Source organism: Alexandromys fortis, unplaced genomic scaffold, assembly GCF_014885135.2.
Source record: "Alexandromys fortis isolate MF-2015 unplaced genomic scaffold, M_Fortis_MF-2015_v1.1 scaffold_203, whole genome shotgun sequence".
Taxonomy (NCBI): domain Eukaryota; kingdom Metazoa; phylum Chordata; class Mammalia; order Rodentia; family Cricetidae; genus Alexandromys; species Alexandromys fortis.
The window spans coordinates 1,966,208-1,988,603 of NW_026068080.1; the positions used below are offsets into that span (position 1 = coordinate 1,966,208).

The 22,396-nt window shown below is 46.1% G+C and overlaps 1 protein-coding gene across 2 annotated transcripts in view; it reads right to left on the bottom strand.

Annotated features, from left to right (window-relative positions):
* The window catches only part of Ebf2 (EBF transcription factor 2), a 195,230-nt gene that overhangs the window by 36,091 nt on the left and 136,743 nt on the right, over positions 1-22,396 (bottom strand). For both annotated transcript variants that reach the window (XM_050121886.1, XM_050121885.1), the window contains exons 7-10: positions 22,085-22,166; positions 7,417-7,534; positions 5,633-5,763; positions 4,823-4,949 (exon numbers count right to left, since the gene is read on the bottom strand). In XM_050121886.1, the coding sequence (XP_049977843.1) occupies positions 4,823-4,949; positions 5,633-5,763; positions 7,417-7,534; positions 22,085-22,166 (458 nt within the window). The remainder of the gene's footprint in view (positions 1-4,822; positions 4,950-5,632; positions 5,764-7,416; positions 7,535-22,084; positions 22,167-22,396) is intronic.

Here is a 22,396-nt window from a genome sequence, read left to right on the forward strand (position 1 = left end):
TAAATCTTCTTGTACCTAAAATAGCATGTTTTTCAGAACTAAATAACTTGTGTTATTTTTGATGCCTCACATTTTGATGGGCCAAATTTTACTTTATACCTTGTCCCATTTTCTTTTAATTTTGACTCGATGGCCTTTATTTAGCATCCAGATGAGGAAGTTTCAAGATAACAATTATGTTTTAGATGTATAATCTTTTAACGTATCTACATTTTAATGACCAATAGTTAATTTGAAAATATTTCCAGTTGTCAGGGTCCGTCTAGAAACCTGAATCTTTCTTCCTGATTCTTTTGAATTTGTTGGTCCATCACATCGTGTAAACCAAATCTCTGTCTTTTCCACATTGACATAAGACAGCTCCCCAGCACGCTGGCAGTTGAGTATAGACACACTGCATGTGAGCAGAAAGACTTGGTTTTTAGGTTTTGGTCTTCTGCTATTGGACATTCCTCTGCACTCCTGCACAACCTAATTATTAAAGCTGAACATGGTTTTAATGTCTGGATGGGGCAAGGCCCCTGCATTTTTCAAAACTGGGGTTTCTAGTTTAGCACCTTTCCAGATGAACTTTGTGTAGTTTCCCCCAAACATTTTGCTGGTATTTTGATTGGCATTGCGCTAAATGTATTCATTAATCGACATTTTTACAATATTAAATCTTCCCACCTCCCCGCCAGCTGGAAGTGCTTTGTCCTCCCTCTGAACTCCCACAGCACTTTATACCTTAAAAAACATCACCTTCTAACTCTACCCACCCAATTTTTCAAACTTGAAACCTGAGCACTGTCTCCATCCCTCCCCTCTCCAACCGTCACCCCATCCAATCAATCATCAAGTCCCGTCAATGCTGCTTCCTAAATTCCGCTCACTTCTGCCTGTCCCCATCACCAGCACTGCAGTCCAAGCTGCTGTCGTTGCCAGTCTGGGCCACCACAATAGCCTCCGCTTGACCCTCTGCACCCACACCGCCTTCTAAGTCCTTCTCTGCACCCCAACCAGAAAGACCGTGTGACTGTATGTAACTCTGTGTGTGTGTGTGGCTGTGTGTGTGCTCACGTGTATGAGAGCATATCTGTTCATCCGTATGCCTGTGTGAAGGCCAGAGGTCTACAATGAGTGTCTTCTTCAATAGATTCCTTTTTGAGGCTACATCTCTTGATAACCATGGATCTTACCAATTAGAGTGGACCGGCTGGCCAATGAGCCCCAACTGTCCTCTTTGCTGATTTCCCATACTATCATGCCTAGACACTTTCAAACATGTATGCTATGCTTCAGTATCAGGGTCTCACGCTTATATGGCAAGCCCTGTGCTAACTGAGCCAGTGCCTGGCCCCAATATTGCTTTTTACAGGGCAAAGTACTGTCTGATCACAACAGTATTCTCAATAGTTTTCGATGAGTTGAGAGAAATATTCCTAGGCGACCTCTACCCCCGCAGCTTGTCCCCAAAGTTCCCTACATTCGGGCCTTCTGTCGTGTTCACGGTGTGACTCAAACATCAAACTTGCCCTTCCCATCCCAGAGCCCTGCCTATCCTAAGCCCTGTTTGGCTTATTCTAAGTTTGAGAATAGTCAATTCATCTCGACACTTGGGAGGCTCAGGCCTGAAGACCTCAAGTTCAACACCACTTTGGGCTATATAGTTAAACCCTGCTTCAAAAAATGAACCAACAAAAACAACGTTCCGTGGTTCTAACACCTAGTCCCGGCGTCTCACATGAGAATTAGTGCTCATGACACTTGCCATTCCTTGTTCAAGCCAGAGGCCAGGTCGGCACCAAGGTAAGAATAAAAGCGATATCGGTGACACACTCTGAGTGTGGATCTAACATCCTGCTTACTGTCTCCATATTCCACCCTAAGCATTTACAAAGTCCTGGTTTTCCAGATTGCGAGAGCAGGTGATTGCATTTCCAGGAACCTACTTTGTAGCTTGGAATCATGGTGGTAAGAGTGTCTGCACCATGAAAATCGGGAATCACTGCAAGCCCACCTCTGTTTTGAATCACTTGGAGAGCCAGGTGTCCAACCTTTACCATGATACCCCTGCTTCTAGCACACTGTTCCTTTGTTCTCTCCTCAGTCCGTGACAACCATATCCTACCTTATTAGACGGAGAAAAGTCCATGCTGACTCTACAACAGGTACAGCCACCTTCACACCTTAGTGTCTTTGAAGGTGAGAGCGGCAGGTCTAGCATGTCCCAAGTATCAGTGTTGAGCATAGCGTGCACGCTCAATGTCTATGAAGCTAAGCATTATGTGTTCTCAATGCATACAAAAAGCATGGCAATGTCAGGAACATATCAGCAATAACAATACATGGCACAATCACATCTTAGTAAAGCAGGAAGAGAGAGCTTGCTAACACTGACACTTAGTTATAGCACACAGCAGCCATGGCTTCATGGGTTTCTCTTCTGCTAGGTGCTATGCTTATTTCCAAGAAGCTATATATTTTCAGTTGAAAACCTACTGCATTCAAATGTCCCTGTATCCTTCCCTCCTCTAGGAAGTTGGTCTAGATTTTCCCCCAAGTTAGTCCCTCCCTGATAGATATTCCAACAACCCCTTTTTGTTTTTACATATCTGCTGAGGCTTAAGCTAATTATTGGGATCCAGGATATGCATCTTCTCTTCTAGAAGGCGTAGGATGCTAAAGTATCCTGCTGTTATTGGTTTTGTATCTTGAACATAATTTCAAACATATATTTATGGCAATGACTATACAGAGTTAGAGGTTGAGAGATTTGGCATCATTTGTCAAGGTAGGTTTTGGCAATTATAAATGCAGGTAGGAGCAAAAGACCCAGCTTTCAGGGGAAGTCTGCAAATGTGTGTGCACACGTGCGTGTGTGCAGGTGCGTGCGCGCGCGCATACACACACACACACACACACACACACACACACACACACACACATCCCATCTGGCTCTAAGTGTCTACAGTCCCATGAGAGCTGAGATCATTCCCAACTTCAGTAGAGAGCTGAAGGCTGGCTGCAAAGTACCTGTTAGAATATTCACCTGCATCCTCATCTACTCCCAGGGGAACTTGGACAAAACACGGGAGATGCCAAGTATAGGTTAAGTGTCCTGGAGTTGGAACCATCTTCACTAGATCTCAGGGACAATCCATACTCCCAGGCTTCTCCTCTCCCAGTTTCTCCTTCTCAGCTCCTCCTCACTGTTCTCAGCTCTCCTTGTTGGAATCCAAGGAGCCTTCTCCACCATGGAACAATGGATCCCTCCCATCCATAGCAACACCCATCCCTGCAGTGCCTACTCTTGCCTAGATACCCCTTAGCTTGACATCTTCCACACTCCCCACATCCTGCCTGCCTTCCTCATTCCCCATTGCCCCCCACCCCAGGGACTTCATTCTAATTCTCTGGCATTCTTGCTCCTGCTCAGCGGCACTGGGCTCTTTTTCACTTCTGGCTCATCATCTTGCTGCGTTTTTTGCCAGGCACACCCCATCACTCCAGCAGAGTCATGGACTTTCAGGGACAGTACCAGGAACCAGCAGGGACTTGCCAGCTCTGTGGGGCTTTGGAGTAATAGGAAAGCAATATGAATTTATCACAGAGGAGGGCAGAGGTGAGGTCGGCGTGCATTTCCATGGGTTGTCCCTTCCTGTGGTACTATTCTGAGCTCAATGTCCCTTCTTCAGAGCCACCTCCTGCTGAACTGCCTGAGGTTCCCGTTTTCCTGCCCTTATTTACACCTGACTGAAACCACACCATGCATGGCCTTTACCATCTGCCTTGGGCCCTAGAAAGTTCCCTTCACTAAAGACTCTTTACTTCCCTCGCTTCAGTATCCCATAGCTAGAATTACGTCATTCCACAAAAGGCACGGACGAATGAGTGACCCGTACCCCAGTGGGAGCTATAGCAATAACTTCTCTTTCCCATTACTTGCTGGCCACACTGAGCCCAGGTGGCTGTTCTGAATCCCATGATACCAGCCCACACCGGGCTCTCTTCCCGCAACTCACAGGTCTTCCATCTTGAACTTAGAAAGTCTCCGCCTGTGCTGGACAGTCCACCAACCGTTTTCTCCACAAGTTCCTAAACCTCCAGACACGGAAGGACCAGGGTCCTGTGCGTCCCCTGTACTCCTCACCCAGAGAAAGCAGCCATTCAACTGATTTATTTGGTGTCGACAACGCGAAGGGGATGCTCAGTGAAAACTGGATGGTTGGGTAGATCCTGCTTTTGTAGGGTTTGAAACACTTTGCACCACTCTGCTGGGCCACTTGAATCACCGTCGAGAGAACTCACAGCCAACAACTTGGATTATGCTTATGTGATTGCTCCTACAAAAAGCTGCCCCGGGGGTGGAGAGATGGCTCAGAGGTTGAGAGCGCTGACTGCTCTTCCAGAGGTCCTGAGTTCAATTCCCAGCAACCACATGGTGGCTCACAGCCATCTGTGGTGAGATCTGGTGCCCCCTTCTGGCCAGCAAGCATACAGACAGACATAACACTGTATACATAATAAATTAAAAAAAAAAAAAAAGAAAAGAAAAGAAAAAGAAAAGGCTGCCCCATCATGGCTGTAAAGAGATCAGTTTCTAAGGGTGGGTTCCCAATATGAGCTGCCATGGCCATCAAGCAGATCATACAGAAGCTTTGCGGGTAAAGTTCAAATTCAGAATTGAACCTGCATGTCCCTATTTGATGTCTGTCACTCAGTCCATTCTTCCCGCAGTTCCAGAAAGACCTAGACTAACTGGGCTGATTACAGAGATCCTGGTAACTGGAGCAAAGAGGACCTAGGAACCAGTTGCCTTAGAAATCATTTTCTCTCTTACCTGTGTAAATGAACCTGCCCGGGGCTCCCTTGCAGAACTGTTTGGATTTGTAAGACAGTGTCACCTCCACAACTCCAGGGATGTGCCGAGGAGGGGTCTGCACCCTGATGGCATGGGGGGTTATGAGCTGAGAAGTGAAGAGACGAAGAAAGACAGTCACTAGACAAACCACCACAGAGGCCACTGCTGACGGCCATTGCCAAGCCCAGCTCAGCACCCATACTTCTCTTTCAGTAATGCGCTTAGTTGATTTCCCTGATTATAAATTGTAAGTCAAACATATCCAATTTAGAACATTTGGAATTCACAGAACTGTGCAAAGAAACCTAAAATTATATAATGCAGAGACAACCAATATTAAGATCTGGTGCGTTGCCCAGACATTTCAATGGCTGTGTGTCACAGAATTCATTAGATTATACATATCCACTGATACTCTGACTCCTTACCACTCAGCTTCATGGCATAAACATGCTCGTCTCTGGTATCATTAGAAATTTTCCAAAACATAATTTTCAATGGTGGAAAAAATACCCTCACTTTTTTTCCTCCATCACCCTCCTAGGATCCAATATTTAGACTCTAATTTTTCACCATCTTACATAATACTGCAATGGATATTTATCACTTAATGGAATTCATTCCCCAAATGTTATGCTTTCCATGTCTTGATGCCCTGGGTTGTCTTCTCATAGTAGGTACAGAGGTCTGAGTCTTCATGGGGCTGCTGCTCTGGGAATTTCTAGCTCCTCCAGCCCCAAAGAACCAGGGAGCCAAAGGATATCATGCAAGCAAATGGCTTTGACCTACCTCACTCCATACAAGCATGGTACCAAACACAACTTGGAGACCATCAAAGAAGTTGTCACCAATGATGATGACCATGGCTCCTCCTGTGGTCCAGCCTTCACTTGGGCTGATGGCTTTGATGCAGGGTGTAGCTAGAAAGATGAGAAGGAACAGAATCAGTTGTGTCCTCTGCTAGTGATGTCTGGAGTTTGGGAAAGGTGCTGTCCTGGAAAACTGGTGGTCATTCCAAGAAGTTCAAGTTGAGCTGTGTTGCTTTGCCGTCCTCCCCTAATTGGATGTTGGTTTTAACCAGGCCATTAAAGCTTAATGAGTTGGCCATTATGTTTGAAAGACCGAAACACTTAGCTAATTGTGCAAAGGGTGTTTTTGAAACGCTGTTGTTTTTGCCCACATTTTTATACACTGAACACTCTAGAAAAGTGTAAATCCCTTTTCTCTCCCCACCTCGTCTACCCTACAATGTTAAGATTTACAAGGCTTGTTAACATGCTGGGGAGAGGAGGAGGAAACAGGATCTATCGAGGTTGAAGGGTTTGCTCAACCCCACCTAGAGACAACCTCTAGTCACTTTCCCAACTCGGTGGAACCAACTTTCTTCCCTTCCCGCCCATGTTCAAGGCCCCTGGACTTTGCATCCCAACAGGAACCCAATACGGTGTTCTGGCCATAACTAAAGTCAATCCATCACTCCATTTCCCAAGATGACAGGGTCAAAGGTGGAGGAGAACTTTGGCAGGGCTCCAAAAACATGAGCCCCCTTTGAACGGCCAGTCAATCACATCCAATCAGTCAAAAGCAACTCGAGGGGCTCAGAGCTCTGAACTCTAGGGTTTTTTCCTTCCCTTTCAGTGCCCACTGTGGGAGAATTAACACCACTCCAAATTCTTTACCGATTCAATCATTTTCTTTCAGTTCATTAATTCCTGTTTAAAATGATACAAGATACATTCGAAGGGCTGAGCTGGGAAGAGGGCTGGTGGGTAACCTATAGGAGAGCATCAAGATTAAAATCATAGCGAGATTTGACTCTCGTCCACATCATGAGGTCTTCTAACACCCGTAAGTTTGTGGAGAGGCAGAAAAGGAGGGGAGCAAGTGAGATGGAAACTCACTCAGGCTTGTCGGTTTGTTCATGGATCGACTTTAATTTTTTGGACAACTTGAAATTTAACAGTTACCAGTATTTCTAATTAGTTTAATGCACTTGGAAAACTACCCAGAGCCGCCCATGATTTCTTCTTGTCCAAGCAAACAAAAATCAATTAGTGTCAGTTTCACTCCGCACATTGTTTTGTTTTGCCCACAATCTGTTTAAGGGCACATCTGACACTTATTCATACGCGTCTGGCACGGGGCTGTTCCTGTTTAACTAAGATGTCATAGGCCCGTGATCGCCTGAAATACCAGCCTCGCTGAAAGAAAACACAGGTCGGAGGAGAAGAGGCGGAGAGGCGCAGGAACCTGAGTCCTGGCTGAGAGTCGAGGGGAGCCGACTACCAGTATTTATGGCGGCGCTGGAGGCGATGTGGCTCAGGTGGTAGAGGGCCTGTTTAGCACGCAAGAGGCCCCGTGTTCGATCCCCAGGACTGCATATACTGAGTGTGGTGATGGACATCTGCAATCCCAGCACCAGGGAAACGGAGGAAGGAAGAACAGGAGTTCAAGGTCATTTCTTAGCTAGATTGTGAGTTCGAGGGGAGCCTGGGCTGGAAGCTTTGTCTATACACCAACAAACAACAGGAACAAGTACCGGACACTTTATCTGCCTTGGCTCCCAGTCCTACCTTCTGACGGGTCAAGCCTTCTCGCTCTCCTTCCGTGCTTAGAGTTGTTATGTACAAACATGTTGTCGGACACAGCCAGCACGTGCCCGTCCACATTCACTGTTGTTGACAACACCACCTGCATTTAGAGCAACAAGGGGAGAGCTTGGTCAGGTTCACACCAGGCTGTCAAGGTACCCGGAGCCCTCATGGAAGGCTTCTTCTGCAAGGCAAGTAGGAGACAGGACAGCATTTTGGAGTACAACCAGAGGCAGCCCTTGGCCCATGGGTTTCCCTTTTTGTGTCTTTCAGTACAAACTCTGTCCAGGTCATGACAAGGGACATGTCTGCTGGTCCCAGAAACCTCACCACCAGCAGGCCTGTCCTGCAGCCGCAGTCACAGGCACAGACAGGGCAATGCAAGAACTAAGACAGCACCTCCATCAGGAAGCTCACGTCTCCAAGCTTGGAAACGGGGATCCTGTCCCTCAGATACGGTCCCTGGAACACTGGCTGACCAGTTGTCTGCCCCTGTGTGTGAGCAAACTGTGATAAAGATCCTGCGGGAAGATCGGGTTCCCCAGACGCAGGATGGGAGCTATAGGAGATTTCGTGTCTCACTGGAGGAAAGGGGAAGGGTGGGTGCGCAGCGAGGAAGAGCAAGAACATAGAGTGGAAACTGAATCGAAATCCCAGGCCACTTCTCCTAGTGTAACCCCGTGGACAAATCACTGGACCTTCAGGGAAATCTCAGTTTTTCTTATCTAGGAAACATAACTACTGCTATCGGCCTTGCAGGCCCGCGGGAGATGAGATGAGATGGTGCCACAATGTGAGGTGCAGGCCAAGTGATGGAGATTCGTGTCCCATTTGCCTCACTCCTGCCTCCTCCTGTCCAGTTGCTAAGACAGACGACATTGTCCAAGTGCAGTTCTACCGTGGTCTAAACCCTGGAGAAGGTTCCAGAAAGGAAGACGTCAGCACTAATCACCATAGCAACTGCTCTCAGAGGTCTTATGTGCAGACTGCAGAATGGTAGCTAACACACATGACAGGCCAGGCACAAATGCCATGGAATTGAATGCTATTCTATATATGCTGCTGGTCAGATGGTGAACGGGGTCCAGAGGCAGAAGTGAGCAGAGAGAGGCAGGAAAGGGCTTGCCTGGCCACACCTACCACCTTTGAACTTGACCCAGCAAGAAGAGTGTCCCGGATGGAATGCTCCTTCTCAACCCAGGTAGTTATGCACAGCAGGCTTTCTGCGGCTCTTTGGAGAAAGACACTTATTACATACATGCTCATGAATATGTATAGATCTTTCCAGAAAGGGCGCTGAATAATCTAATGAGCTGCGCTTCAGAACGACTCTTTCTGCCTATGGCCCCCAATGCCATCTCTTGCTATCCTGCCTGTAATTGTTCTGCCACGCCTTCCTAACTTATTAAACAAAAGAGGAGTGTGAAAGAACTTGACCTTGTTTGCATCTTCATATGAAATAATCCACTGTTATTTAAAAACACTTTTTATTATGAAGAATTTCAGGCCAATGAAACGACAGAGGAGCATAATGAAATTTGAGAGCCCATCATCCAACTTCCAAGCCTGTTCAAATGCTGCTCTTCTCTTCTAGCCCATGGCCACCTCCCCATTCTGCTTAGGAGATACTATGGCAGCACCCACGGATTTGAGAGTGCCAAGGTAAAACTTCACTGCATAATCCATTCCCTTCTCATGGGTAGAATATTTGATCCCTGCAGAAAATGAATTCATATCGCTTCCCAGTCAGGTATAATCACAAGCAATCATCTTCTCTCATTTTGTTTTCTTCTGCTCTGCAGAGAATTTCGGGGGGGGGGTGTGTGTGCATGTGTGTGTGTGTGTGTGTGCATGTGTGTGTGTGTGTGCGTGCGTGTGTGTTCCTTTGTTTTTTTTTGTGTGTGTGTGTGTGTGTGTTCCTTTGTATGTGAATGCATATGCCGGCCAGAGGTCAACCTTGGGTGGCATTTCTCAAGTGATAGCTACCTTGGCTTTGGTCTTTCACTGGTCTGGCACTCGGCAGTTAGATTAGGCTGGCTCAACAGCCGCCCTAAGCATCTTCCTTGTCACCGCCTTCACACTTCTGGGATTATAAGCACACGCCACTCCATGTAGCTTCTTTAAAATAGGTCTTCAAACTCAGGTCCTTGTGCCTTCATGCCAAGCATTTTACTGGCTGAGCTATCAGGCAACTGCATGGCATCTTTTAACATTTTATAAGACTTATAATTTAATAGGGTTAAAAAAAAAACAGGACCCATGGCTCCACAAATCACTTCAAGGAAACTTACTCTGAGGGTTTGATGTAGCCTATATGAAAATTTTACATGGATGTTGTAAGGAGGGGGCCACTTGTTCATCCTGGCCGCCCAGAACCAAAATAACAACACTGTATTAATTAAATCACTGCTTGGCCCGTTGGCTCTAGCTTCTTATTGGATAACTCTTTTTTTAATATTTATTTATTTATTATATATACAATATTCTGTCTGTGTGTATCTCCAGGGCACCAGACCTCACTACAGATGGTTGTGAGCCACCAAGTGGTTGCTGGGAATTGAACTCAGGACCTTTGGAAGGGCAGGCAATGCTCTTAACCACTGAGCCATCCCTCCAGCCCCTTTGGATAACTCTTACATATTAATTTAACCCATTTCTATTAATCTGAGTATCGCCATGTGGCTGTGGCTTACTGGCTAAAGTTCCAACATGTTTCCGGTAGGGCTCCATGGCTTCTCTCTAACTCCTCCTCCTTCCTCCCAGCATTCTGTTTAGTTTTCCCCACCTAGCTCTGTTCCTCTATAGCTCTGATATAAGCCCAAAGCAGTTCCTTTATTAACCAATGATTTTCATAGTATACAGAGGAGAATCCCACATCACATGGATGTCAATGAGTTTCAATCATTCAACTCAACGGATAATCACTGAACTTCAGCTACACATCAGGAGTCATGACAGGCCCTGGGGACTCAGAGAACAAACTTAAAGGAAGCTCAGTTGTCATTCAGAAAATTATCGCCCGTATGATTGCTCACAATTCAGGGAAGTAGCCTGTCTAGCCTTAGGTCTGTTTCCAATTGTGTCTGTGTTAACATGTGAAGGTCTGAGAAGAGTCCTTCTCGAGAGTTCATATCCAGTAGCGGCAACCGCAAAACAGGCATCCATCACTCTTGGCCAAATGCACCAGGCTTGAGAGCTTTCTAGATTTCGGTGAGCACAAGGCCATGCCTCAGTCAAAGGAAGAAACGGACCTCGTTGTCACAAGTTAGGGACTGTGGGGGCTAAAGAATGTTGCCTGTGTACATGCTAGCTCTGAAAAGAGTTGAAGTCGGGGGAGAGGCAACAGGCAGCCGTGTGTGCAAAATATGTCTTCAAATGTGAAGCAAAAATGAAAGAGAGAGCTTCAGGCATTACTCCTTACTAACCTAGCCTAAGAGCAACAAGGGGAACCCTAGCCCCCCCAAAGGATGACACGCTGTGAGGACCGGTCACTCAGGAGGAGCCCGATTCATTCCACAAGCCTGTCGCCCCGTCCATCAACACTCCTTGAGCATCCCTGCCACAAAATGCAGTTTTCCCTGGCCAGCAAATTTCATCATCGTCATTTTTGGGTGGAGTGGGACTCAGTTCCAAGTGAACATTTCCCAAATGATACACCCTGGCGGCTCACATGCGCTTCATTATTTTCTATTAACAATGGAAATAAATTTTAATCTTTTGCTGGCTAGTGCTGGCCTCTCGTGACAGCAAGGGAATTAACCTGAATTATTTCAGTGTCTGCAAAATTTATTACAAGATTTTAAATTATGTCCAAATGTATGTGCCTCTTGTGTGTGCGCATGCGCATGCACACGCACAAATATGTGTGCATGTGTGTGTGTGTGCGTGTCTGGCAAGTTCTATTTTTTATATTAAAATCTTAGGCTGTGAGATACCTAGGGAAGTTTGCCAATTAAGCTAAATTTGTGAAAATTAGTGGGTTTGGTTCACGAATTCCACCACATGAAATCGGACGTGAGTTGTTGCTCCTACCTGTGGAGACCTGTGCTTACACACTAGGTTTTACACCATTCTTCCTACTTCGAGAAGAATAAGCTACATAATGGACAGGAAGACCCACTTGGTTCAGTCAAGGCTTCGGGTTTAACTTCCTTCTCTGCTGTCTGATGGGCGATGACAAGGCTGATATTATTATTCTAGTCCAAGGAGTACGGAGCTCGACATGTTTCAAGGCTTGAAGGAAGTAGAACGTGCGTATTCCCACATCATCTCGCTCCCAGGCCTTCCCCTTCCACAAGCCAACTCCTTTCCCCTAGCGAGTATTTCCTGGGTCGTGGAGGCTGACCCTTTCCATCTGGAATCAATCAGTCAAGCCCTGACAACTTCCTGAAACACCTCTCTCCATTTCCTGTCCCTCCCCCTCCTCGCTTTCCCCCTGGTTTGCTTCACTCCTCAAACCTGCCGGCCGCCGCAGCTTAATGTTAGAGGGTCAGACGCAGCCAGACTCCAAAACACTACATGAGGACACCTTTGACCTTCAAAAATCTTTACATCTTAGCTAAACAAATCAAGGTCAACATTTCTTACCATTACCTTGTTAACCATTTGTATGCGTCTCTACCACCGACTCTTCTGGCCCTGCAACCACCAAACCACTTGGGATTCTGAGACCATCAACCCATCTGCGTTGAAAACAGCACTTTCAGTCTGGATAAAGCGTGCCATTTGGAGGTCCTCAAACCCGAAGTCACCAGCGATCTAACAACCATATGGACCAAGATTCCTTACAATGGGGCTCCTATACCTCATCCGTGTCTCTTGTCACCTAAACGTGACATCTCATCTTTTCGGAAGCTATTGCTCTCCTGGCACTGGCGTTCAGCTGGCACAGCCCGAAAGAACGGCAATTAGGAATACAGATGTCCATAATTTGTGAGGGATGGACCCCGGTGTTTGCTGCTCAGACTGGTGACAAGTTCCATTTATTTCTCTCTGTTGATGTGTCTGTATTTCAGCCCAAAGCTCTCAAATCTGCACAAGCCCTCGTAGATGGTGGCCCTCCTCAGTCCAGGCACGTCAATCCAACACGCCAACAGTATACATTTCAGTCATCTCAAGATACCCCCGAGCCAAAGTTCCAGGACCGCGAAGGTGAGGTTAATTGAAATCGCTCACAAAGTAAGAGAAAGTGCCCTTACACTTCTGGTATTCTTTGTTTTATTTTGATTGCCACCTCTAATCACTGGTGAGCCAGCTCAGGAAACATAGATCTAGCAGACTTGTGATTGTTGGATCTCATTCTTTTTCACTTAAAAAAAAACTTATTTATTTCTGTTTGTGTGTAGCCTGCATGTATGTGTATGCACTACGTGTGTGCTGAGTGCCCACGGAGGATGTCATGTCCCTTCAGACTGGAGTGACAGATGTTTGTGACCTGGCAGGTGGGTGCTGGCAACAGAATGCTGGTCCTCTGCAAAGCAGCCTGTGTTCTTACCTACTGAGCTGTGTCTGCACCCCACTTTTTTTTTTCTAAGACAAGGTCTCACTAAGTCACCCTGTCCGTCTTGGAACTCACTATGTAGACCAGACTGGTCACGAATTAACAGCTATTTGCTGCTTCTGCCTCCACGTGGCTCGATTTTAAGCCACTTAACGATAAAGCAGTGTTAGCACAGAAAGAGAGACACCAGTAAGATACTGGTATGGTCCCTTAGAGAGTACAAGGACAAGTGTAAGAATAGATCCCATAAGTATAGGAACGGTTTCTTACAAAGTACACGAAAACTGATTGCCTTTTTCAAATTCTATTTTTCTTTTTTATAACCCTCAGATACCCCCTGTTTCCCACCCTAGTAATTTATACCAAGCAGAAGCTGAGTTGAAAATTGCTCTTTCCAGCTCATAAAAGGCCACCGTGGGAGTGACCCTTAGATGGCCATACCTGTTAATCTGCTTACACAGTTAATTTTTCCAATAGAGAAGTGGTTTCCTTAGTATCAGAATCACACACGTAGCAAGTAGATACCTAAACAGACCTATCCCCACCCTTGGGTTATTGTCACACCTTACACCACACTGGCTCTATTTCCCCTTCTCAAAGTGCCTATGTATGATTCTGTTGGTTAACATTAAGTTGGAGAGATGGCCTAGTCCTTTCCCGCCCCCCTTGTTCACCTCGCACCCAGGTGCTCCTCTCTAGTTGCCAGCGGAGCAGGAAGTGAAGAGAAAGCGCTGAGGGAAGTAGCCGCTTTTTTAAAGGGAGAGAGACCACGCCCCAATGGGCTGGTATCTCAGCAGCCATTGGTTGGAGGAGCGGAAAAACCTCCCGCAACACTCCTCCAGTGTGCGGGAATAATAAAGAGAAGTCAGGAAGAAAAATGGGTGGGAAGACTAAGTGATTTGCTCTCTGAAACAGACAACAATCCCATTGTTTGTAGCCGGGAGAGAGTAATGACTCTGGTTAGAAGCCTGCACCCCTGCCCCCATCCTTAGAATGCTTCCCCTAAAATCACACCAGATTCTACCATTAGCCAGGCACGGACTCCTGCCATTTCTGTGAGGGTCACACACCTCTCAGCTCAATGTGGGGCCTCAGCAATGCAGTCACAGGAGGCATTTATAGCTCGCTCGCTGCCGAGGCCTCTCTGATACCCATACCTAGGGACATGCGTACATGCTGCGAAATAAAACGGTCTCAAAAATTCCCGTCGCTCTGCCAAGTATGGGGAGTGTTGGGGGGGAGGGGGGAGCCTTTATGACATTTTACATCTGGAAATGGAATTTGATTCGTGATGTGCTTTTCCCTTATTACTGTTCGGTTGCTCGATGTGTTATTTCAGCTTTCCCAAAGCACAACTGTATGTGGGGATTTTATATTCCACCTGTGGAAGGAGTAGAGAGACATGGAGACCGTTAAAGTGAAAAGGAACCAGGGCGGACTCTGGGCCATGGTCGACAGCCTAGCTGGGAGTCCGCAGTGTAAGAAAAAAACAATACGCATTGTGTCTTTAATATGCCGGCCTAATTCCCATAACTGACGAAGAGAATTCAATGAGACCGTTCTGCCTGGGCCGTCGTTTATGCTGCCCTGCCTAACAACAAACAATCTGGCTACCACAATCTGTTTCTCCATCCCACCTTATTTTTTAAAACACGTATTTTCAAACCAGATTTCAAGCCCAGATTCTTTTTTTGCTGGCTGGGCTCCGGGGTCCCCCAAATTACCTTTAAATGCCTATCCCACAAGCATAGACCTTTTTTTCATTTAAAAAAAATTTAAGTATTCCCAAGATTCTTAGAAAGAGGCTTTATTTTACATTCTCTACAGGTAAAGTTTCTGTTCCGTGAAGTATTAAGCTCCAAACAGGAGAACACAAAACTGGTTGCCATAGAGACAGACGAGAAGGATTCTGGGATTGTTCACACCAAGAGCTGCGGCACTAATGACAAGATCCTTCATGACTGACCAGACAGCGCTGTGTTTCAACTAGCTATCGAGGGTGTTATTATATGGATATAAGTGTTTGCCTACATATATGTATGTGTGCCGCATGTATGCGGCCATCAAGTTTGTATTAAGTTTCCCAGGCTCTAAAATGCTTCGAGGAGCCTACATGGAGGGTGGAGCAACATAAACAAAAGACATTGCCAGAGACAGTCTCTGTGCAGTAGTATTTTCATAAAGAATTCTAAGCCGGGTGGTGGTGGCGCACGCCTTTAATCCCAGCCCTCGGGAGGCAGAGGCAGGCGGATCTCTGTGAGTTCGAGGCCAGCCTGGTCTAGAAGAGCTAGTTCCAGGACAGGAACCAAAAAGCTATGGAGAAACCCTGTCTCGAAAATTTAAAATAAATAAATAAATAAGAATTCTAAAATGTGAGTTCCTCAAATTGTGGTGATTGAGACATCCACTCTTGTATATATGTGTGCATGCACCCAGGCTTTAGGGGGACTATGAGTTCATGTGGTGTCAGGGGACAACCACGGGCCCCTTTTGCTTTTTGAGGCAGAGTCTCTCGTTGGTCTGGACACCATGTAGGCTAGTTAACTAGCAGTGAGCTTCCAGCGACCCACTTGCCTCTGCCTCCCATGTCACCGCTGATGGGCGTTAGCAGTGTGCCCAGCTCTTGACGGAACTCTTGGAGTGGGATGCAGGTCCTTATTACTTACAAGATAAGCTCTTGACTAGCTGAACCCTCTCCCTGGTACTACTCTGACTTCACAGCAAAACAAAACAAAAGCCCAGGGTCAGCGTCGACAGAGTCTTCTGCACGAGAGGCTTCCGCTGGCATGGTTTGACAGACATGGCATGGTTCTCCAGAATAGAACTTGTATTTATTTTTACCTCATTGCATATTTTACTTATTTTTTTAAGCTTACTAGAAATGTTTTAGTTCAGGCTTTCTTTTTAAAAAAAAAATCCAGTTGGATATGTAGAGAACTAAAGAGGCAGAACTTATTTTAGTCAGCGTTTCAGGAGGTCCCTAGAGAGCCTATACTCCATTCATCTGCCGCACGGTTCTCAACTCCCTTCTCCTCACAGGCCAGAGACACTTGCTATGCCACCTACCTCACGCCCTTCCATCAGCCCCACTGCTTTTCCCATCGAAACTGAACGCCAAGAAGGATGTCGTAGTCAAGGGCAGTATTTTACTAGCAAAAGTTTTGGGAGACCCGGGGGAGCCATACAGTAACATTTGATGCAGTTCTGTGTCTGACTCCACAATTCTCTCCCACCACACTCTCCCCCTGAAGGGCTTCATGAGTCACCTGCTGTCCATCAGAAATCAGAAGCCCATAGTCTCCTCATAGGCCATTTAAAAAAAAAAACCATGCACTCCTGTTGCAGAACCGAGAGAGCTCTGGTCTGTGTTCCAGGAACTTCTGTATCTCATTGTACTAGAATGGGTACTAGGGTAGGGTTTTGTGCCCAAATTTGCATCCTCTAAGAAATTTGGACATTTAGAATTTGTTCTCACCTGTCTGAAGTCTCGCATACCTGTTCCTAACAGTTATTTATGTGACTATCCATTTGGACACCTGTCCCCTTTCACCCCCCCCCCAAAAAAAAAAAAACCTCAAAACTCTCAGAAGTGTGAGTTAGCCCACCTAGGCATCGCTCTGATACCTGACCTCGTTGAGATACTGAACGTCAAGAGGTGGGGACACAAAGGCTGCTCCGGCAGAGCAAAGCTTGAAGGAGCCACAGCACCTCCCAAAAAAAGCATTACATAGCGGGAAAGCCCCTCAGCCCCTCAGCCCCTCAGCCCCTCAGCCCCTCAGAGGTTTCCCCCCAACGCCAGAGAGAAAACTGCTGTGCCTGGGACTATCTGAATTGCTTTATGACCAGATCATGGGCTCAGCTGCTGATCAGAGGGGCCCCCAAGTCAAGTGGTTTTCATTACGTGTTTAGAACTGCAGCCTGGTAGCACAGTGACTTTCAAATGGGATGGGTTGTGAGATCTTGCAGCAGCTGGAGCGGCTCTCAGACCAAGAGGCTTGCACTGAAGAAACCTGCGGGCAGCTGGGGCCGTATTAAATTCGTGCCATTTGGAGTTAATTTAAACTCTCCTTTCCTTCTTCAACGGGTGTGAGAGAAACATTCAACATTTTTTTTATTTAAGGAAAATAGATGGTAGTGCCATTTAAAAGTTTTATATAAGAGCCAGGGGTTAAAAAAAAAATCATAAGGGGTTGTTGGAGAGCTGTTGGCCCTGCTCCAAGACATGAGTAGCCATGGCCTTTGCTCCTGCTCCGTTCAGTCAAACGGACTAATGGTGAACACCCAGCTGTGTAGACGAGGTGTGTTTGTCAGAGACGCTAATTTCTCCATCATTCTTACGTGGTGGAGGCACGCTGCAATAGGAACAGGGGGACCATCGCATTATCCGGCTACGCCATGGCTGTCAGTTAGTCCTTACACGGACGGATCTGTCTGTCTGAGGTTCCGCTCTCCCCAGCACCGTCTATTTCTCACTTCAAAGTCTGACAGGCCTGCTCTAGGCAAGCTCTCCCAAAGCATCGACCCCTCCCCCCCAAAACCCCTGTAAACACCCTCAAGATCTGCACCTCACTTTGTATGAGTAGATGCAATCCAAGAACCAGCTCGGCTCCTACATCTTTCCCCCCCAAGCCCGTAAAGAACTTTTCTTATACTAGAAACTTAGGTGTTACACCATAAGTTACATCTTACCTTCCAATCCATCTGCCCCCTGCCCCATGTTTTCTTTTTCTTTTTCTTTTCGAGACAGGATTTCTGCTGTGTAGACCAGGCTGTCCTCGAACTTACAAAGATCCACCTGCCTCTGCCTCCTGAAAGCTGGGATTAAAGGTTTGCGCCACTACCATGTGGCTACATCTTATCTCTTAACGTCAGGGAGGATATGGCTTCTGAATAGCTCTCTGCCTAACATAATGATGCAAATTAATGTGTAATGAAATGCTAAAATGTAGATCAAAATATAACGTATGAAGTGTCTGAAGTGTAAACATAATATAAAAGATTACAGGATGCCTGTCAGCCCCAGGATAGGTGATTATATTGACAAGACAAACTTAACTAAAACATTGTGTTCTACATAAGAAAAAGAAGATACAAATTAAAATGGACATGGACCAGAGTCTTTGCTGAGCTTACAAAGTTCAGAAACACACACACTGGGTAAAATATTGATTTTTGTCATTACAGTTCATTTATCTCATTAAAAGTCCACTGGAACTAAAAACAAATCATTCTGTGGAACTTAAGGGGACTAAACTGGGAGATAATTTTAATACACCTGGAATCTCTCTCTTTATGCTATTATTCACCCTACTACGAGCTCACCCTACACTTTGATTTGAAGGTAAGACACATATCAAAGAGACCAACACCAGAAGAGCTTAATGGAGAAGCTGGTGTTGCCCCTAGGATGGAACACACTCCAACCCTCTATAGTAATGGGTACCCAATCTTGAGTGACGGATCTGCAGTTATTGTAGGTAAGCTCTGCAAACTGACGAACAGCCTTACTATTGTCGCAGTCACTGACCAGACAGCTGAGCTCCAACAGACACCACCAAGACAACTACAGCATGCAGGGCCCCTTCCCTGTAAGACCACAGAGAAGCAGACCCAGGCTTTGGAAACCACTCATTCACTCTACTGCCTGTAGCACAGCGAAAGCGGAGATGGCCTGTATTTGAATTGCCTGTGCAAGGACTCCCGCACCTGCCTGGGACTGTTAGGAGCACACAGACTATTCTCTGTGATATTTGTGGATGAATAACTAATTTAACGAGGGCACATAGGTTTCACTATGACCTGGAACAGATACAGCCCTTCTACAGTGATGGAGACTTAGCAGCAAGGAGCCCAAAATTGTTATCAGCTTTGAACCTTGTTTTAGAATGCGAGTGTGGGAAACAGCAATGCGCCTGACTTCCTTTTCCCAGCTTGACTTTCCTCTGGGGTTAATAACTGCCTATTGTCTATCCACAGCAGAGAAATAAGAAATAGGGCTCATTCTGGCTTAGCTTACACTGGACTTTGGTGGTCTTCCTTTCGTTGGGGATGCCTGGAAATTCTAAGTTTTGTCTTCGCCACCAAGCAGGTGGTTACGCGGAAAGGTGTTGGCCATCACCTTCTTCTGTCATGAGGGACTGACAGATTGAAACAGCAAGGAGACACCACCCCAGTGCTGAGTCATCTTACAAATAAACCAGGGGTCTGGACAGATGCCAGGGACCAAGCTGAGTTCCCAGTGCCCATGCTGGGTGGCTCCCAACTGCCGGTTGCTCCTGCTCCAGAGGATCCAACAACCTCTTCTGGCCTCGGCAAGCGCTCCGCTTAACATTCGTACACATACAATTATAAGTAAAAAAAAAAAAAAAATCTTTTAAAAAGAAGTAAAACCATGAGGAATTAGAGAAACTGGTGTCTTCACACATGACTGGTAGGAATCCAAACTGGTGCAGCCACTGTGAAAAAGAATTTGGCAGTTTCTCAACAAGTTAAAGATAGAGTTACCCTGTGATCCAGAAATGCTACTCCTAACTCTGTCCCCAAGAGAGCTGAAGACATATGTTCCGAAAACAACTCAATATCACAGAAACATTAAAGGCATAAAACACAAATGTCAGTTAACTAAATAATGGGTAAGCAAAATGCTAGTCACACGGACAGTGGAATAGTATTGAGCTATCAAAAAGAAGGAGGCATTGCTACCTTGCAGACCTTGAAAACACTATGCTTTGTAATTGACCACTGAAATATTCAGAGTCTTGATTCACATGAAATTTCCAGGACAAACCCATACCATAAAGGCAAAACATAGACGAGAAGTTGCAGGTAACTGAGAGGAAATGGGAATTAGGAAGCATGAGGTAATTTGCGAAGTGACGAGAATGTTCTGGAATCAATCATGGCAGTCACTGATAATCACATGGCGATCGCAACACTGCCACGTGTTAAAACCACTGGCTTGCGTGCTTTAAAGTACTTAAGATGGAGATGTGCAAGGTACACGAACTTCACCCCGACTTAAATTAAAAACGTGAAGGAAATCGACAAGGAATGTTAGGTTGGCCCTGGAAAGAGCGGGATCCAGAAATCATAAGCTTTTTTTTTTTTTTTTTGTAGGCTGCTTGTCTACGGAGAAGCTGATCTACGCTCTCACATGGGCTGAGGCTTCTTGGTGACTCTGATGTCAGCAATATCAACTCGAGGCCAGCTAAGCACAGGACAAAGTAACCCTCACTTATCAGAGACCTGAAGCAAAAAGCAATGCTGGTATGAGTTTGCCTCGTGAATATATTTCTAAAATTGGGGCGAGTGAAAAGTTAGGGTGCTCCAGTGGACATTCATCACATTTCTTAGAGGCCCCTGAAATTAAAAACGTGCCAAGTACAGTAGAGTAAAATACCCCAAGCCAAGCTGCCTGCTTCTTTCCCCTAGGCTGTGTTTCTTCCAGAAACGAAGCAAACATTTGCTCCGAGTGGCAATTTGAGATCCTGGTAATATTTCCTCTTATTTAGCAATATATATATTATTAATATATGTATTAATATTTGGATCCCTGGGTAAGTAAATTTCCGTTGTGTGGGACCTTCCTGCAGATTCCCAAGAAGGCTGACTGCGTTTCTATTTGTCTTCTTATGAACGAGCAGACGATCCTGAGTGAAGAAGTGGAGAGCCCCACCTACTTAAAGGGAGCCTGATAAGAGCCTTAAATGCTATAATTACAACCAAGAAGGTGTTGGTCGTAGCAAGAACACTGGATAACCCTGTTGTGGTTTGGAAGACTGTCAATGCAAGGCTGTTTTTCAAAGCAGTTTGCACTGGCCTTGTGAATGTCCATCATGCCTACCAATCCTTTCTGTCTTCTGTTTTCTTTCCTTTTCTTTCTCTCCTCCCTCCCTCCCTTCCTTTTCCTCTTGTTTGTTTTCTTCTCTTTTCAGTACTGAGGGTTGAACCCAGAGCTCCCCGAGGCAGGCAAGCATTCTATCCGTGAGCTACACCCCAGACCCCTGTTAGTTCTTCATTGGTTCTGTCCCTAAGCATCCTTTTGACATTTGGCTTCACCATAGACATTCTCCAACAGACAGACAGGAACAGACACATGACTCCTGGGGTCTAGTACAGAAGAAAATGATTGCCCATCCCAAGGCCACCGCAAAACACAAACTCAGCAGCTTGGACACTTGGACACCCATGACTAGGAGGTCTGTGACCAATCCTCCCGGTTCTGACATCTTTCTAAGAGCAAGGTCAAGTTGCCTCATCTTCTAGAACCTTCCCTCACTTGAGAAATGAAGTTAGCCATTTTTCCACCTTATTGAGTCTTGCGCTTCAATGCCATGGGTTAACACATTTTTCATTCGCTATGGGGAACAGAGTTCCAGATACTCTGGTCAGGCACGGATGGCAGAAGAATATTTGTTGAGCTAAGGGCAGTCCTTCCGATCCTCAGGAAGGGAACCTAGCAGTTGTACTCACTCCCAACTCCAACCCAACCCTTCACCCTAGCTCTGTTTATTAGCTGTCTCCACAGCACATCAATGGCAGGGGTGATGAAATCGGTGGCAGATTTCACCGTCAGGCAGCTGGGTCACTGTCCCCTGGGTCTTGTTGTCATGTTACGGTCTTAAAGTGACCATGGCTGCTTGGATCACTACCTTCCAAAAGGCTAAGAGACCACAGAATACTTAACTGGTGGAAAAGAAAGACCAGGCCGGCTTGGGGGAGGAGGGGAGGTAGCAAGGCTGTGGCTTGCAGAAAACACACAGAGAAGCACTTTGAAAACTCCCAAGGTGGCTGAGTACCAAGAACATGGCCCCTGCTGTGGGCAGCTGTGAGTGCAAGGGGTGGCCTGAGGGCTGAGAAGCAAATCTCCATCCCTGGCTGGTGCCTCTCCCTTGAGGCAGTGCCAGGAGAGAGAGAGAGAGAGAGAGAGAGAGAGAGAGAGAGAGAGAGAGAGAGAGAGAGAGAGAACCTAAACACTACAAAATCTACAAAATGAAAAAGGCCTCCGTCCTGGTAGAGGGAGGTTATCATCAATGCTCTTTTGTATGGCGGGCGCTAACAGTGTGGGATGGATTTGAGCAAGAAGAGTGGGAGCCGGAGAGAAAAACCAGGGTGACTTATTTAATAGGTGTGATCCTCGGGGCCCCTTACCTGGAACCGTCTCATGTCCCTTGGGTTTCCTGCTGTTTTCAAACAATTCTGATTGCACTTCAGGAAAAATTTTAAAAAGAACCTGTGAAGAGAAAGCAATGTGTTACTTTTTTTTCCCCAGTAAACATATTTTAACGAGAGACACTATCTGTGTTCTATTAGATTTGATTTGAGAAAAAAAAAATAGGCGATTGTGTTTCAGGTCTGGGGAATTTCAAGCAGCCGCGCCTGGGAGGGGAACACTGCTGACCCTCTGCAATTTGCAAATTTGGATGTTTTCAATGGCGAGCTCAGAGCCCCCTCTCCATCACG